The sequence below is a fragment of the Nelumbo nucifera genome, chromosome 2 (assembly GCF_055504915.1).
Source record: "Nelumbo nucifera cultivar China Antique chromosome 2, China Antique-T2T, whole genome shotgun sequence".
NCBI lineage: Eukaryota > Viridiplantae > Streptophyta > Magnoliopsida > Proteales > Nelumbonaceae > Nelumbo > Nelumbo nucifera.
Window position 1 is genome coordinate 108002132 of NC_142650.1, and position 18359 is coordinate 108020490.

Below are 18359 nucleotides of genomic sequence, written 5' to 3' on the forward strand. Positions count from 1 at the left end.
TATATATATGTTATTTTACATTAGATTATATATTTTATATATAAATATTATAACATGACATGTATAATTTATATTATATGTAATATTTTATATTATATAATATATAAAATAAGTTTATATGCATGTTATGTCATTTAATATAAAATATTATAAATATGTAATGTTTTATATATGAAAGATATTGACCCAATATCAGGCGTGACCCAGTCCGACCCGGGCCCATATAAACCTGGGTTAGGGCTTATAATTTAGGCCCAAAACCCCAGACAGACTAGACCCGGGCCTAATATATAACCCTTATAATAAGTGCAAAGCCCGGCCCAAGCCCAACCCATCCCAGCCTGACCCCTGATCACCCTGGCGGAGATGTGAACTCGCACACTTCGGATATCCTACCTATGAGCCCTTCCCACATACTTACCGGACATCACCGCCTTACATTTGGGATCTGCTACCCACTAGTTGTTCTCACATTCATACCCCCAAACCACCACCACGATGTATTGGAAACATTGCAAAAGTGATATTTCCAACACACAGCTGTCATGCCTCGTAGGTAGAGATGTGAAAACAGCTCGTGGGTAGGGCGGCGGATCCGAGCCCCTTATGATAACTTCTCCGCAATCGAGTGATCTTCTACTAACAGAATATATTTCAATCCCCTACCAATTTGATCCTACACCACATAACTCTCATAATGAGATTGGGACCTATTATAAAAATGGGACCTGCCATGAATGAGATGTGCGGTGTGAGATGATATTGGTAGGTTAGAATAAATTTTATTGGCAGGTGATCCGGACTCGCTTTTCTGACATCAAAATGGGACCCACCTCCTGCCAACAAAAAACGTTACAACATCCTTGTTAACAAGGTCCACAACTGCACATCTCCTCACCTTGGGACTGAGACCTATCACAAAAGTGGAACCCATTATGTATGAGATGTATGGTATCAGATTATGCTAAGAGGATGTTGAATGTATTTTGTTAGCAGGTGATCCCAACCCGTAACAATCAGATTTGCGAGGAGTTCGGATAGGGGAGAATGTGGCCAGTGATGTGTTGTGATTAGACCTGTTCATGGATCAGGCTAGGCTGGGTTCGGGCTGGGCTTTGTATATGTGTCAACAAAATATTTTCAAGCCCAAGCCTGAGCCCGATCCTACCATCGGGCCTAAGTCTTGAGCTCGAGCCTGGCCCTCATATAAAAACTTATGAACCAAAATGATGGTTAACCGAACCGGTCAACCAGTTAACCGATCGACTTTAGTTCGGTTTTGGTTGCCGATTTTCTAAAAACCGATAACCCTAGTTCAATTTCAAAAATAAGCCCACGATTCGATTAACCGAACTGTCAGCACCCCTATATATTATAACTATCAACAAAGTTGGTTTAAATGTCGAATTTTCACTACATTGTCATATGTTCAGGTTTCATATAAGTACTTTTTAATTCATTTTGTTCATAAAAATATAATATTAAAGTTGTTGCTGCCAATGATGGGGCCGAGGATAATAAGGTAATTTTGCTCTTTTGATCGAGGCCAACGTGTCCAACATGAAAATAAGAGAGTATACGTTAGAGGCCTCGGGTGTTGTCTCAGGGGCGAAGACTCCAACAGTAAAGTTAGTCAGGCATATGAAAGGAGTCATACCAGGCTTGAGACAAGGACTAAGATGTGGTCACTCTAGAACAAGAGCAGTAATGAGCAAGATGATTTTACCATAATCTAGGCACCCCCTTTTATATTTGACCTTGCAAAGGAGTGGTTAAGGGTTGTTAGGGATGGATGGCCAGATCTCATCCGGCCGATGCCACATGGCGCAATCCTAGGCCTTGCCATATGCCCCTATATCAAAAGTCATTTTAGATCATTTTGTTAATAAAACGTAATACTTTGATTATTTTTAGTCTAATTCATTTATTCAATTTAATATCCAATTATAATTCAAATTCGATTTGAATCAGCTATATATCCAATGGATATAATCTGATTCTAATTCGGACATAAATGAATCAAATCTGTATATGTCTATATAGACTCGATTCAATCCATTTTCCTTCGTACATGAACTCATTGTTTATATTGTTTGTCAGCATTCCCCCTAACAAAGAACATTTGTATTTGAAGTTTTAGGTAACCATCATATAAACATTTTGATTTTACACTATGAAATATGATAGTATGTTTATTTGTATGTAAATCAATTATGATATTGGAAAGATATTATGTTAGGAAAACCTATTACCAATCAACCAGTATCTTTTGTAATCAACCAAGTGATATTCATCAAAATTCACGGAAGGGGCAGTGTTTTGATCGATCGAAGCTCCTCCAGTATCATAACTCAGAACTTCATCCTAAACTATCATGCCAAATGCTAGTATGTGGAAAAGTGCGGGCCGTGAGGGATTGAATGTTGTATTTTACCCTCTATTAAAAGATGTAATTAGAGGGCCCGCGGGCGGCCTGCACAAGGTGCAGGCCATCCCGGGCCATGCCACCCTCCCCTAAGATAATTGGGGGTCGGCCCAGCAAGGCCCATGGCCCAAGCCCATGTGGGCCCATGCCATGCCACGGGCCAGGCTGGTTCGTGGGTCAAGCCTTGGACTAGACTGGGCTGTGGATCGAATCAAAGCTATTTATTTACAAAAAATTGAAAAAAAAACTTAAAATTTTAATTATGAATTTTGATGTATATAATAATTAATTAAATTAATATAATAAAATTGAAAATAATTATTTATTTTATTATATATATAGGTTGTGCCAGGCCGGGCCGCAGACGACATGGCCCACTTGGTCGTGCTATGTTGGCCCTGCCTACGAACCTAAAACTCCGGGCCCAACACGGCCCACATGATTGTATCAAACCTGACACAATCCATAGACCATCGTGCCAGGCCATGGCAGCACGGCCCGATTTACACCTCTAGTTAGTATTTAAGAAAGATTGATAGGCTCAAGTTTCATATAATTTAAATTCATATTTCAAATATCAAAGTCATTTTTTATTCATTCTGTTCACAATAAATAATACTTTGATCACTTTTGTTTAACTTGCTAATGTTATTTAATATCCAACTATAATCCAAATCCAAAAATGAATCCGACAGGACAAAACTCAATTGATCAAGGTATATGCAACTCGATCCGTTGCAGGTATAGCTTATATGGACTCATCTTCCACATGTTTTCCTCGGCTCGCTCTAACAAGAAAGCAGCAGTCCATTGCACTTCTAAAGAAAAAGAAAATAGAAAAGCAAACTTTTGTCAAAGTTTCATCATTGATCAGGTGAAACCATAGCTATTGTATGAAGTTTAAAGGCAACCAAACTAACCAAGGAAATTGCAAGATATGGAGTCGGGTAAAAACACTTGACGCTTTGTTTTCGGTGCCAAGGATAAAAGCACTAAAACACTGTCCAACAATGAAGGCTAACCCAACCCTATGAATGTGTGGTCATAAAAAGGCCGGTTGCTTCAGATACATGAATCAACTGTTCATTATCCATTTTACAGTCACCTCATGTAATGGACCTGGAAACAACTTTCAGTGGTTGAGAATGTAGCTGTCTTGTACTACAGTTAGCCAATTGGGCAAAAACACTTCAATTTCTTATGAGAAAGCTTATGGCTGATAAGGATCCCACATTTCTACCCCAAAAACAAGAGGGCTCTCATCTCTATTATATGGATTTGGATACAAAATTTACACTAAATATTGGAAGTATACCCTTTACAGGTATACGGGTATCATAGGTTTCCTTGTTAGTTAAGCATCGACTCATTTCAGAATCAACCTACCTTGAAGTAGGACAACAATAAATTCTCACCACGTATAGGTATATGACCATCCAGATCGGCATCCAATACAAGGCAAAACTGATATTATATAAAGAATGAATGTAGTGTTAAATGTCGTTGATAGTTAAAGCATAGTATGGATATGTTCATTCCAAATTCCAATATATGGAAATATCAGATCTCCTTGGGCATTCATAATTCACAGGGTTCAAAATCTGAATCTTCATAAACTGTGGCAGATTATCAAGTCCCAACTTTCCACATCCTAAACATTGATCTCCTTCAAGTATTCCTTTCTCCCTACTCAGATCACATAGCCTTCGTTACGTTCCACTCCTGGTTTACTGGTGTCGCATTTCTCCATATTCATGAAAGCAACAAAGCAAAAGGGGGAGAATCAAGTACTAGCACAGGAAGCTATGCTAGTTGTGAGAGTTCTGATGTCTTCAACCACAAGGGGTGGCCCACCATAGCACGTCCATGGATGGCAAGGTAAGATGCATTTAACCTGGTTATCAGAATCAAACATCAATAATGAATCTACAAACAAAAGAAGTTCATTAATATATGAGAAATATATTATACAAGAGTAGGTAACTGACTTGTCAACATCTGGTGTAGCCAAAGGATCATAGGGTTCCTCCTTTTGTTCCACAGCTTGGACAACACCGGTCACATTTGCCATTTCTTGAGTGCCGTCAGCCTGTAAAGCAAGTGTATAAGAAGATTATAATATAACAAAAGTACATTTGAACCAATTTTCAATGAATATGCATTATATCAAGGAAAAGTTGTCTAGTCACATCACAAACATCAACATAATAACTGTTTTAAGAGACTGTGCAAGGGAATCAGAACTTGGAGCAATAATAATCCAGGCAAAGGTGCACAAATGGATAATATTAAATTGGGTTCGAATATGATACTGGAAATATATATCTGAAAATTTTGTGACCAATCAACCGGTATCATAAACATGTTACTAATCAGGTGGTACTTATCATAATTCACAGGTGGGTTTTGATTGGTCAAAACTCTTGCAGCCGAGTATACCACTTGGCTACTAGCCAAGCCTTGTACCTCTCAATGGTGCCATCAGCATGGTATTTGATAGTGAACAGTTACATCCCACCGATTCCTTCCCATGAGGCAAATCCACAATACCCCAAGTATTGTTTTTGCACAGTGCCTCTATTTTAGTTCTCATAGCCCTCCATTCTGACTTAGACAAGGCCTTTGTAACTGACTTGGGTATATAGGCTGAGAATAAATAATGGCTAAGAAAGAATAATAAGGTGGGGATAACAAACTGTAAGATTAGGTGTTTGGGAATACAATGTGCTACATTTCCTCTTACCTTTTCTCATAGCAATAGGTAGGTCCAAGTCTGGGAAGGGAGGTTTTGGAGCAAGTGGTGAGGGACTTGTCCTTTCTTAAGGAGTTAAGAGTGTCTGAGGCTTAGTTATAGATGGGGGAACAACCTGTTCATGCCATAGTCTTTGTCTCTTGTACCACCTCTAAAGAATAGGATGAATAGTAAAAAATGGAGGGCTAGTAGGAGGAGGAGGAGCAGGAATGGAAGAGCCGAGAGACGAAGGCTCTACCATTGGAACAAAAGGATCCATTGATGACTCAGCCCTAAGATCAATAGGAGAAGGCAAAGTTAAGTAGTGAAGCAAACAACTCAATGGAATGCTCCCCCTCAGGAGGATGACCATAAAAAGGAAGTGACTCTGCAAAGATAGCATCAGTGATTTAAAAGGCGCGCCTAGGCGCATAGGCAAGGCGCATTTTGGGGCATGTGCCTCGCCCAAGTCCTAGGTGTGCGCCTTGCGCCTTGCGCCTCAGCCCAAGTGTGTGCCATTTTAAAATTTTGCACTTTTTGCTTTTTTTGAGTCTAATGGCTGGGCCGGGGGCTCTGCCCCCAGTCCCCCAGCCACGCCACTCGAGGCAAGCCCGAACAAGTCTATGTTAGTGTCTGAAATTCTTATTTCTCACATAAAAATAATGATTTTATAACTTCCATTGCCTTTTAAGAAGATATTTTAGAATGAATAACATTAGCAAATAGGGGGTTCTTGGAATCAAGAATGCAATATGTTTTACATCACATTAACTACTTGAAGAAATGCAATTAAGGAAAAAAATGATTATGGGTTTTTCATGCTTGAAAATCCTTTATATGTTTGCTTTTATTTTTAAATTTTCATTTGAATACACTTTACATGTTATGTTTATATATTTTAATTTTAGATAATAGGTTTTTTAAATCATTTATTTTAAAATTTAAGTTTATATTTTTATTAACATTATGTTTAATATTTTTTGCATTTTTTAAAATTTTTTGGCATTTTTTTAATTTTCTAACTTTTTCTTATTTTTTAGCTTTTTTTTGTAATTTTGCGCCTTTCTTGAAAAGGTGCGTGCCTCAAGTGCAAATTGGCCCTTGTGCTTTTAAAACATTGGATAGCATCCATGGAGACAAAACGAGTTCCACTAGTGGGATCAAAACAGCAATATGTGTGGAGGCATACTCTTAAGAAAATGCACTTTCGGGCCTTAGGTTCAAACCCATGTCTCTGAGTGCTAGGAATATGAGCATAACATGTGTAACCAAAGACAAGAAAGGGAATAGGGTACATTTCACTCTTAGGGAACAAGACAACAAAAGTAGATTTGAACCCCAAGACTCGAGAAGGCGTGTAATTAATAATTGCATCAACCCAAAATCTCATTGGAACATGGGAGGCAAAAAGGATGCTCCTGGCTACTTCAACAATATGTCAATTCATTCTCTCTCTGCTCTAGAGTACGCAAACAAGAACTCTAATGTATAACCCCAAACCGCTCAAAGTATGAAGCAAGATCCTTCTCAAAATATTCATTAGCATTATCTGATCAAAATATCTTGATGAGGATTGGATAAGCACAAATTCATGAAACAGCTTCACAAGTTTGGGTACTTCAGCATGGGATCACATAAGGTAAAGCTAGGTTAATGAGAAAAGTCATCAATAAACAAAATAAAATATTTATAACCACCCATGCAAGGTAAATGGTATGCCCCCCACACATCATACTTGTAGAATAAGAACTTCTATAGTGCTTTGACAACTTGCATACCTCACAAAGTAAACTTGACACCTTAGTTTCCAAAACACAGCTAGAAACAAAAGACTCAACGAAGAAAACGAAATATGACCCAAACGATAATGACATAACATAATACAACTGATTGACCTTGACACATTTGAACCAAAAGTTGCTCTCGGAGGTAATATTGGACTCTATCTAGGCATGTCTAACAGGTATATCCCATTCACCTCATGGCCACTCCAAATCATCTTCTTTAATCTAGGAGGTATAAGCTCTGGATGTAGTTTCCAACAAGTATCCCTTGTGTGCTTAGGTTTCTTGCAATACTCCCATACTACATCTTTCTTCTCAGTACTAGCCCTTAGCTTCACTTCATCCCAACATTTGCAAAATGATCCGTTGAGGCCTTTGTAACCTACACCTGTCTTTGACTTTCCTCACTACTAACCATGGCATAAGCTTGGGACAAAGTAACTTCATCTTTTGCTAGAATATTCCGTCTGATAATGTCATACTCGGGATTGAGTCCAATGAGGAACTCAAAGACCCGATTTCTCTCCACTAACTTCCTATGAGTCTCAGCATCTTTAGTACACCCCCACACAACAGTCTCCATCAAGTCAATCTCCTACCAAAGAAATTTCAACATAGAAAAATAAACAGCCAAAGGTTTCTCCCCTATCTTAAATTATTGACATCATTCTTCAACTTGTAGTCCCCAGCAACATTCAACTTGTAGGAATAGGTCTCCGCAACACTACCCCCTACCTCTTTTGCAATCTCCATCCACAAGTAATGTTGATTGATATGAGATTGCAAGGAATTTATTAACCAGCCTACTAATATTTAGTTCTCCTGCATCCACCTCTCATAGGTAGGGTCACCCTCCGTAGGTTTCTCCTTGGTTCTAATAATGCACCCCCCATTTCCCTCTACTACAAACATGAATCTTTATAGACTGAGACCAAGCTAAAAAGTTGGTTCCATCCAACTTTACTGAGGCTACTACCCCTAATAGAATCTCCACAAACCCTCCTGGACCAAACCTAAAATCAGTCAAGAGTTTCATCTCACCTCCACTTCGCTCCATTGGCCAAACGGAGACAAACAAAAATCAAAATAGGGTGTTACTAGTCAAGACTTATTGTACTAAGTAAAAAAAAAAGCTCTTCAAATAGCCAAATTAGGGTTTTCACCGGACCCGACAAAATGGGATAAAGGGAGATAGTCTGCTAACTCCTACCAAAGGCTTCAGAAACCTTTCCAACTTGGGTCAATCTCAAAGATAGTTATAATGCTTCTTTTCTATCCCAAGTGCCACTTCCAGAATCCCTCTATACCCTGTAATCAAAAGGCTCTTTGCACCACCCTAACTGTTATAACTTCAATGATATATTCTTTATTCCTTTCCTTTTCAGAAAAGGTCCTTGAATTCCTTTCTTCCCATGTACAGCATATGGCAGCTCTCACACACCTACACATAATTTTACCACTTTTCTTCAGCCACCTAAAGAAGGAAGCAGCAAACAATCCTTGTATACTTGGTGGGGGGATCCATCTGTAACCAAACAAAGACAAAATCCACTCCTAAATATCAGAAACAAAAGGGCAAGAAATTACTAAGTGGTAGGAGCTTTCACCATTAGCCTTGCACAGGATGCACCAATTTGGAGATAAGCACCAATTAGGCCTTTTTCTTTGGAGTAGGTCACAAGTATTGCATCTTTCCAAGAAGGATTCCCAACAAAAAGCCCCAATCCTCGGAGGGATCGGTTTACCCCATACTTCATTGCTATTAGCAATGAGCACCAAGGACTTAAATAAAGAAAAACAGGAAAAATAAAAACACCAAAGGGGGATTGAGTCAAAGTTCTACTATCCCTTTTTGAAGGGTCCAATACCACCCCATTCAAAATCTAGATTAGATCCAAAACATTTATAAATTTTTAATCCGTAAGGCCACTTCTAAGACCCAAATCCCAATCAAACCCAAAGTTTGACTTAGAATGGACCAAAAAGTTAGACACAAGTTCCCCTTATTATCGGGAGAGAAAAAAATAAAGAGGGAAATTGATCTTTCAAAGGCACATTTCCCACCCAAAGGTGCTTCCAGAACTTCACCTGATTCCTAGAACAAAGATCATACCTGATGTACTGCAAAAAGGACAAAGAATACCATGTATAGATCTCCAAGGAGAGGATCAGGTAGTCCTTGCCAAAACCCACAGAGTCCTAGCCATCATCTACCTGACCATAAATACTCAATGTTACCTTAGCCCACAACCTATCCCTATCCCCTGCTAGCCTCCACAACCACTTCCCAAAAAAGCTTCATTTCTCTTCCAAATGTTACCTAATCCCAAACCTCCTTCAGCCTTACTCCTAGAGACTATTTCCCATTGCACCCTATGATCTTTCCTATTCTCCCCTAGGTTCCCACAAGAAATCTCTCATTAATTTTTCCAAGACTCTACTTATTCTCTCTGAGATCTTAAATACAGATAAATAGTACACTAACAAGCTAGACAAAGTGGACTTTATCAAAGTGATTCTTCCACCCAGAGATCAATAATTCTTCTTCTTCCAAGAGGCTAACCTTTTTGTGAATCTATCAATTACAGAGCTCCAAAAGCTGTTATTCCTCGGATTATCCCCTAATGGCATCCCCAAATAATTCAAGGGCTACTGTGATACCACACATCCCAGAATTTCATCCCTCTCCAACATTGCTCTCTCATCCATGTTAAACATAGTGCAAGAGAGAGAGAAAACAAGAGAGCAACCCTAGAAACAGGAGTGAAGGATCAGAGAGCAGTAAATCCTATGAGAACGATCAGACTACTGCTTACAGGAAGTAACCAGGAGTGAAGAAAAAGGATCAGAAAACAACCTACTCTTACGAGAGAGAGAGAGAGAGAGAGAGAGAGAGAGAGAGAGAGATTTGTACTGGTGGTTCTGATGATGACCTCACCCAAACAAAAGAATATTTGTATTATTGTAAGGACAAATCTGTTCTTACAAGAATAAGATAGTTCCAATATGGTACAAGAGCAGTTAAAAAGAATAAAAGAAGATAAAATTACAATATTAACCTCCATTATCTCTACACTCACAGGGTATTCAGATTCCTAAATATAGAAAGAAACCTTCTTAACAGAACATCTAAGGAAAGATGAGAGGGTTGTAGACTATGATTTGGAGATTGAGAACAGGGATGTTGAGGAGGGGGAAGGGATGAAAAGAAGTCCTTTTTTGAAGTTAGAAGAGAGAGAGAGAGAGTAGTTTGTGGTTTCATTTTTCAAGGCTAAAAATATGAAGGATCTAGTGATTTGGTGGGGGATGAACCATAAATCTGACTTAAAATATTTGTCAATTTGTTGGCTCTAGATAGGATGATGAGTCCAAGAATTTCAGTACTGCTAATGTTGTCTTTTTGAAGAGTTTAAAGTGTGAACTTTTTGTTTGCTTATTCGTATGGAACTTCTTGATAATTTTGTTGGGATGGTGTAGTGGTGCAGTTGATGGGAATGATTTCAGTGTTTTTTTTTTCTTTTTCTGGGTGATTTCTTATAAGCTATCCTCGTAATTACTTCTCTCTTTCTTCTATTAATGAAGTTTATTTTGTTATCAAGAAAAACTAAAAAGATAAGCAGCATATAATCAAGTATATTAAACTAAAATCGGGGGCATTTTGTGCCAAGCCAATGCTTCCTTACCTGAGGGTATTGTGCATATCCAGCATAAGCACCATAGGCATATAAAGATGGATCATGAGTAGCCCCATAAGCATAAGCTTCATAACCTTGTGCATAACCATAATAAGCACTGCTCCATTGGCTGGGGTCGACTTGCTGACTCCAAATACCAGTTTGGTCCTGCAATAGGGTGGGTGGAAGAAAGCTTGTCAAGGCTGCTACAAAGTTGATATGATAAATTATTTTCTATATAAGAAGCAATAGAGAGTATGCATAAATTTGCAGACACAGTCTTAAGTTTAACCAATAGAGTGCTAGTTGAAATCTCAAACCATACTAATCAGTTGTAGTTCGTGAAGAACTTCAGTCTCCCAAACAACTTATTTAGCATTTTCAGTACACAACATCCAATGTCACTTACCTGTTTCTTCTCCTAAGTAAGATGTTAATTGTGAGGTGAACTTCATCTATCCTTTCAGGTATTTTGACTTAATAATAAATTCAGAACCAAAAGAAGACAGAAATTTTCCATAAATAAATTTACCTGTTTGGTTGCAGGACTTCTACCCCATGAAAGGCGAACAATTTGTTGACCAATCATGGTACCATGTAGCCTTTGTATTGCTTCTTCAGCGGCTGCCCTGTAAGCAGAGATCAAAGGAGACGAGAGATTAGCCCATGTCAGTCCCAGCCATCTGGGGCCTTGAGACAAAAGATTTATTCTTTTTTGTCGAGAGCATAGCAAATTATGGAGTCAATATTAAGTATACTGCTTTACAATATTCAATATAATAATGACACAAACCATAAGCTCTACAAGTTTTAGGGCGGTAATCGAATCAGATTCAAATCTCATCCGATTATCAAGTTTTCAAATCCAACTAAGATCCAAAATCCAAAATATAGTTAGTACATGGATCGTGTTTAGATTTCATCCAAATATGCTTTATTTCATTAAAATAAATAAAATTATTTTTAAAATAATTATTTCATATAAAATATTGAATTTATTAATTATTGACTTTATATAATTATTTATTATATTACATAGAAATAAATTTTAATCGAGCTTAGATCTTAATCGGATTGGATGGGTCAAATTCGCGGGCATATTTTGATAATTCATTTTGCATTTGATTAGATAAATATACAAATCAAGTGAATAGAGGTTTTATTGCAGGATAGGGCATACCTAGTTCCGAACTGCACAAAACCGTATCCATTACCCAATGAAATCTTGACATAGACAAGTTCCCCAAACTGAGCAAAGATTTGCCTTAGCTCCTCCTCTGAGACATTAGGATCCAACCCACCAACAAATATCTATGGTAGAGAAACATAGCAAGAAAAGTTATAGCTCCTGCAAAGGAATCTCAAATAGAAAGGAAATCGATGTCTGACTTACAGTTGTGTTATTTGGATCAGTATCTGCTGGAAATGCCTGCACTGCCGGTGTGCTGTAAGCAGGGGTTGGGTAAATAGCTGCTGAAGGAATCATATGAAAGAGTGCAGTTACAAGCTTTTCAAGGAGAAAATGGTAAAAAAAGAGCCACTAGGAATGAGAAACATAACCTTGGGCCTTGGCTTCTAAGCCTATCTATGACATAATCAAGAGAGAAACATCATTACAAAAAGCAAGTAATTATTAAATTCATTGAGCCATTCAAAATAAATCCCAAATACCAATCAGTTTGCTGATCATTCCCTTTAGGAGCAGTAATCCAGTAGCTCATCTGTTTACATCCAGTTGTATCTTTTACAAGTGCACAAAATACACCCAGCATCCAACTATATATGATTCAGGAAGTACACTTTTGGGTAACTTACTTATACAGCAAGTTAAGCCACTTTTGTTTATCTTGATTGACTAGTATGTCATATAAACCAACAATACCAGCTCAACAAGGCTTTACCATTCCAACATACTACACTAGAAGTTCATTTTCTTTGCCAATCTGCCCATAGATCAGGTTAGATGCTACAGTGAACCACACAGAGTTTGTCTCTTGTTTTTATTATAAAAAATCTTGTTATAGGGGACATCTTCCTTCTTATCATCTCTTTGAAAGTTCATTTATATGTTACCCTTTTGCTGGACATTTTACATGTTTCTCTGTCACTATACATTTGAACTGCATCATCTGATCTTGGACCTTTCAACTTCTGAAGAATTTTTTGACATGGAGGAAGTAGGGTAGACAACAATGAGGAGATATCAGCTGATCAAAAAAAAGCAATGAGGAAATATGTAAATGGTTTTCATTTATATGTTATCCTTTCGCTGGGCATTTTACATGTTTCTCTGTCACTATACATTGGAACAGCATCATCTGGTCTTGGACCTTTCAAGTTTTGAAGAATTTTTTGACAACAAACGTTCAACTTTCAAGTCATGGAGGAAGTAGGATAGACAACAATTAGGAGATATGGAAATGGTTTTCAAAATGCAAATAATGATAATGGAAAGAAGTAATATCTGCAAACAATTCAGCTACATCAGCCACCCATACCATATGCGTATGTTTTTTTTTTCTTCTTTTTTGGATTTGATCCCAAGTCTCTGCCACAACTAGACAGGCCTTACCAACTATGTGTATGGTTACACGACAAATTCAGTGTCAAGCTATGGTAGATATTTTTGTAGAAACAATAAATTTTGCACCAAGATGACTAAGCTCAATATCAAACAAAAAGAAAAGGCATTGGCATCAACCATGCAAAACAATAAATTTTCATTTTTTTTGTTTGATAATTGAAAATGATTTCATTAAACAATAGGAATAAGATTTTACAAGAATCCCTTGGAGAGGCATGAGATACAGCCTCCCCTAACCGTTACAAAAGATCAGAAAAAATTACAATGCTGCTCAGAATAAATGGTCCCTAGTAGCCCCCTGTCTATCAAGATGATCAGTCAAAGCATTTGCCTCCCTACCACCCACTGATATCTTCAATAAATTTTCATTTAACATAAAGCAAATAAGCACAAGTCAAATTTATCTTTAAAAAGAACACAATTACTCTATACTTTTTCAAACAGATATGGATGATTCATTGATAGCTAAAATCGTGGCTGTGATGGAAGGAACTCAAAAGGCAAAGGAGCTGAAGGAAACTGGGTGGTGGAGCTTTGCTAATGAAGAAGAAAATTCAAGTGTTTAACACAATATATATAGTTTTCAAATGCTTTTGTTGATGCTTTGGCAAAGCAAGGGGTGGGGAGGGATTATCTCTCTCTGAGGTGCTCCATTGTAACTTTTTTCTATAATTAATGAACATTTCCTGTTATTGAGAAAAAATGAACGAATGAATTTCTGTGTTGCTTATCAAAGAAAAAAGGCGCTTAGAATCACTTCAGGGCTTGGAATCACTCACCACTCTTAGCGTAAGTTATAAAAACTTGAATAAACGGAATTCATTCATTCCTCCATGTTTTGACACTTTATACACATATAAAGTCACAACTGGTAATGGCCGGTCCTACTAGAATAGGAAAAACAAAAAGTACAGAATTCACACTATCATAAGAAAACTCAACACCTCTTTAGCTACTTAACCAATGGCTATGAAACAGTAAACACAACTTTTTTTATTAGTCTGCAAAAACAACTAAACTGTGATTGGACAATTCAAACTCAAGAGCTCAGAAAACCAATAAAATGACTACCATCTAAACTACAAAATACAAAAAAATATTCAAAACTTTCAATTGAGTTACATGTTTTTTTCTGATAAATGAGAATAGATTTTATTAATTCAGAAGGAATAGGCATTACAAGCATCCCTTAGAGAGGCACGAGATGCTACCTCTCTATAAACAAAAACAGAAAATATTTTTCCTTGAAGTAATATGAAAAAATAGGAAAAAGCAATAAATGATAAAATTATTAGAAGAGTGAAAATATCATTATCCTATTAAAAACATGCTTCTAAAATATTCTTATGAAAAATCACATATAAATCAAATAGCATAATTTGAATGTTCTGGGTGGAAAGCTAAGATGGTTTAGCATGAAGATTTTGAACAGTATTTAAACAAGTCAATGGTTTTCAAGGACTTGTTAATGGAGGCGAATTTGGTAATTGGTTAGAAGCCCAAATGATTCAACAGTCTGATTTGATCGGATCCAAACTTTTAAAAAGCCGGTCAGATATGAGAAAAAAATGAACCGAAATAATTAAGCTTTTCTCATTCTCTGAAAACAAAAATGCATATTTTTTCATTACCTTTAGCTGCTGCTGTATATGGCTGCTGAAAACCAGTGGTCTTCTTTGGTGTTGCTGCACTGATACGCATTGGCCTGGTTGAGCAATAAACACCATTCATTTCTGTCATAGCTCGGTTTCTTTCTGTCTCATCAGAAAATTTAACAAAACCATAACCCTTTGAACGGCCAGTGTTAGGATCTGTCACAACCTTGGCACCTCTTACTGATGGATATTGAGCTCGAAAAGTCTCCTGCAACAAATAATCAGTAACATCTGGTGCTAAATCTCCTACAAAAATGGAGTGCTCAGGTCCAGCATCAGGACGCCTTTCCCCAATTCCAAAAGAAGCCCAATTCAGCCTAAAAGTTTGTTCAGTCCCAGGCATTTGTGTTCCATTGTATGTTTGCAAAATTCGTTCAGCTGCAGCATGGGAAACAAACTCCACAAATCCATAACCTTCAGGCTGGCCAGTGATCTTATTACGTATAATTTTTATTGAAAGGACCTACAAATGCAGAAAGCTTGTTTATTAAACTTAGTAAATCCAACAATGTGCAGGCAGTAGTAGTTCAAACTTGCAAATATTAAACTGATAACCAATGCCAACATAGCGTCCTGAAATTGATATTTCAAATTAAGGAATATTTAAGTGTGATCAGTTTAATGTAGTTAACAGTGTTTTAAAGGTGCAAGGGGCTTTTTGCACCCAAGGCACAAGGTGAGACATGCACCTTTTTGAAGCGAGGTGCAAAATTTAAAAAACAAAAAACAAAAAATGCAAAGAAATGGTAAAACTGCAAAAAAAAAATATTAAAAATAGTATTATTTTAAAAAAGTACATATATATTAAACTAATGTTTTAAAAAACCTATTAGCTCAAATTTAGATATATAGATGTAACCTATAATGCATATCAAAGTGAAATGCAAAAATAAAATTAACTATAACATATACAAAATATTCATGCATTCAACAATTCAAGCATGTGAAACTTTTAATCTATTTATTTCTTTTCAAATCACATTACCCTAATTTACGAGCTGCTTTATACTGCGCCCCTTTAGGCAAGGCCAAACAAATATGTGCTAGTCATAAATCCTTAATTCATGCACAAAATTTTGATTTTGTAATTTTAATTATAATTCCTTATCTTTCAAAATTGTCTTGTATTAAGAAGGACAATGTATAAAAAAAAAAAGTGCAACATTTAGTGAAGGCCCATACCCAATGTTGGTTCCATCTTTTCTAGGGTGTGCACCTCCTACTAGATTCTCATCATAAATTAAGAATTAAGTAAAAATCTGTTTCTTTTTATATTTTCTAAACTAAAATTTAAAGGCCCATACCCAATGTTGGTTCCATCTTTTCTAGGGTCGTGGGGAGGGGTAGGCAAAGCATGAGAGTGCTGGTTTATATGTGAAGGTGGAGGATATCCAGTCCATCCCTCCCAAAACCTCAAATTGTCGGGACCATAATTGGGTAATAGCCTTTTTGTATCACTTAATAAACAAAATAATAATTCTTTTCAGTGTATAACTTGAAGAAAAAGCACATATTAAAAGAGGCCATTTCTTTCCTTGCCTCATGTTTTGCCTTCCAAATCACTCTTCAAATTAAGGTTTATCCATATTTTATCCAATTATGGACGTATTCAACTCAAATCACCTTAGTCAGGTTGCAAATAGTATCTGTTTGTCCAAATTTGATTTCAAATGCAATCTGATTAAGGCGATATGAGTTCAATACGTTTATGATTGGATAAAATAAGGATCCACCCCAATCCAATCCATAAACCTGATCTAATAATATTTACATAATGTGTATGCATCTATCTAGTTAGGTTGGTTTGAATATCATTATTTTCAAGTCTAATAGAAGTTACTTTGAAGTCATTTTATTCATCATATAAGTCAATTTTGGTACATTTTATTATAAATTTTACGATTTTTCATTTAATTTATTAATTTTATTCAATATCTAAATCTGATTCAAGTCAGATCTAAATCGAATGGATAAGATTTTGAGTACAATTATTAGCAAATCAAATTTGGATATAGGTATATCTTATTTGCTCAGGTCCATTTGCAGTGCTACATGAAACTCCTTTCCAATGCCTACTGATGCCATATCCATTGTTAAATTATTCTTTTATCAGCAACAAAGAAAACTTTATTAAAACTAATTAAGAAGAAGGTTACAAGAAGTTGTTAAATCTGAACACCCTTTTACCTGAAAAGAACCCTACCTTCCCATTACAACTAAGCCAAATACAAGTGATTTCTATGCAATCCTTGCTTAGCTAATCCACCCACCAATCCATTAGTGAACCTTCTTTTTTTTTTTTTTGATAATTCATTAGTGAACCTTCTTACCCATCTAACTTGAATGTTCATAGTTCTTGACAACATCTTGAACCGCCTGAGATGATTCCTGCATTGCCAAATAACCCTTTCTCCTTTCTTCTGCCACCTGATTATTATTTTTGAATCCCCTTCCACAATCAACCTTGTGATTCCCATTTCCCTACCATTTTGTACCCAAAACAGCAGCCATTAATTCTGCCCTTACTGAACCACATTGTCCAATTGGCCCCAAAAACAATCCATCATGTTGTTAAACTATGAGCACTTAAAATCATTTCTAACTACTTCAACCAATGTCCTTTTCGGTCTACCCCTAGCCCTTCTAGCCCATACAACATGCAATAGACCAATTCTTTTTACTGGTGCTGTTGGTGGTCTTCTATGCATGTGACCAAACCATCTTAGTCTACTTTCAACGTTTTCAAAGCACATGGGGCAAAAATGGCGCAAAGGCCATTTTGCACCCAAGGCGCAAAATTTTAAAAAATAATAATAATAACAAGTAATGCAAAAATGCAAACAAAATTCAAAATTCAAAATAAATTACGAATATATTAAAAATAGTATTATTCATGGGATGGTTGCTGCTTGGTTGTTAATACCTGAGAATGGTGGAGAGGGTTCGGTGACTGCGGGATGCATTACAAGGGTGTCGGTTTTCTCTAGAGTTGGAGTAGGAGGTGATTGCTAGGAGTTGAGACTTCTTGTTATGATGTTTCGTAGTTCCTCTTCCAAGTTTCCGCCTGGAGGGAAGCGGAGATGGGAAGCCAAGACTTGGTTTCAGAAAGGGGGGCGAGATGTGAGGAGCAGATCTAATGTGTCCTGCAGTAAAGCGGCAGCGGCTGGTGCTTGGCTGGATTTTGGCATATCGGAGTTGAGAGTGATGGAAGATAAGTTGGTGGTGGTTACAGAAAATCAGGCGGTAGAAGCTATTTTCTGCGTAAATGTCTGGTGGGGAGATTTCGGTGGCGGGTGGGAGCTAGTGAGGTGGAATCTTGGGTGACTAGAATGTGGAGGGGGTGTGGGGAGTTAGAGTGAAAACGATGGTAGATGATCTATTCTTGTTCATCTGTCCCTCGAGAGCTGAAGCAGAACGGATCTTGCATAATGGGTCGTGGCAACTGGAAAGGAATCCTCTTCTGCTGGATTGGTGGGGTGCGAGTGTGGGGTGTTTCTACCCGAAAC

At 37.1% G+C, this 18359-nt stretch overlaps 1 protein-coding gene across 2 annotated transcripts in view; it reads right to left on the minus strand.

Annotated features, from left to right (window-relative positions):
• Window positions 1-3868: 3868 nt before the first annotated feature.
• LOC104603428 (RNA-binding (RRM/RBD/RNP motifs) family protein) overlaps window positions 3869-18359 on the minus strand; it is a 34324-nt gene continuing 19833 nt past the window's right edge. Inside the window, exons 2-8 of one of the 2 annotated variants that reach the window (XM_010267451.2) lie at window positions 14830-15316; window positions 12008-12084; window positions 11795-11925; window positions 11147-11243; window positions 10624-10782; window positions 4414-4514; window positions 3869-4319 (exon numbers count right to left, since the gene is read on the minus strand). In XM_010267451.2, coding sequence (XP_010265753.2) covers window positions 4229-4319; window positions 4414-4514; window positions 10624-10782; window positions 11147-11243; window positions 11795-11925; window positions 12008-12084; window positions 14830-15316 — 1143 coding nt within the window. In that variant the 3' untranslated portion in view covers window positions 3869-4228. Of the gene's footprint in view, window positions 4320-4413; window positions 4515-10623; window positions 10783-11146; window positions 11244-11794; window positions 11926-12007; window positions 12088-14829; window positions 15317-18359 lie in introns of both variants that reach the window. The other variant, XM_010267450.2, reaches the window with a different exon arrangement.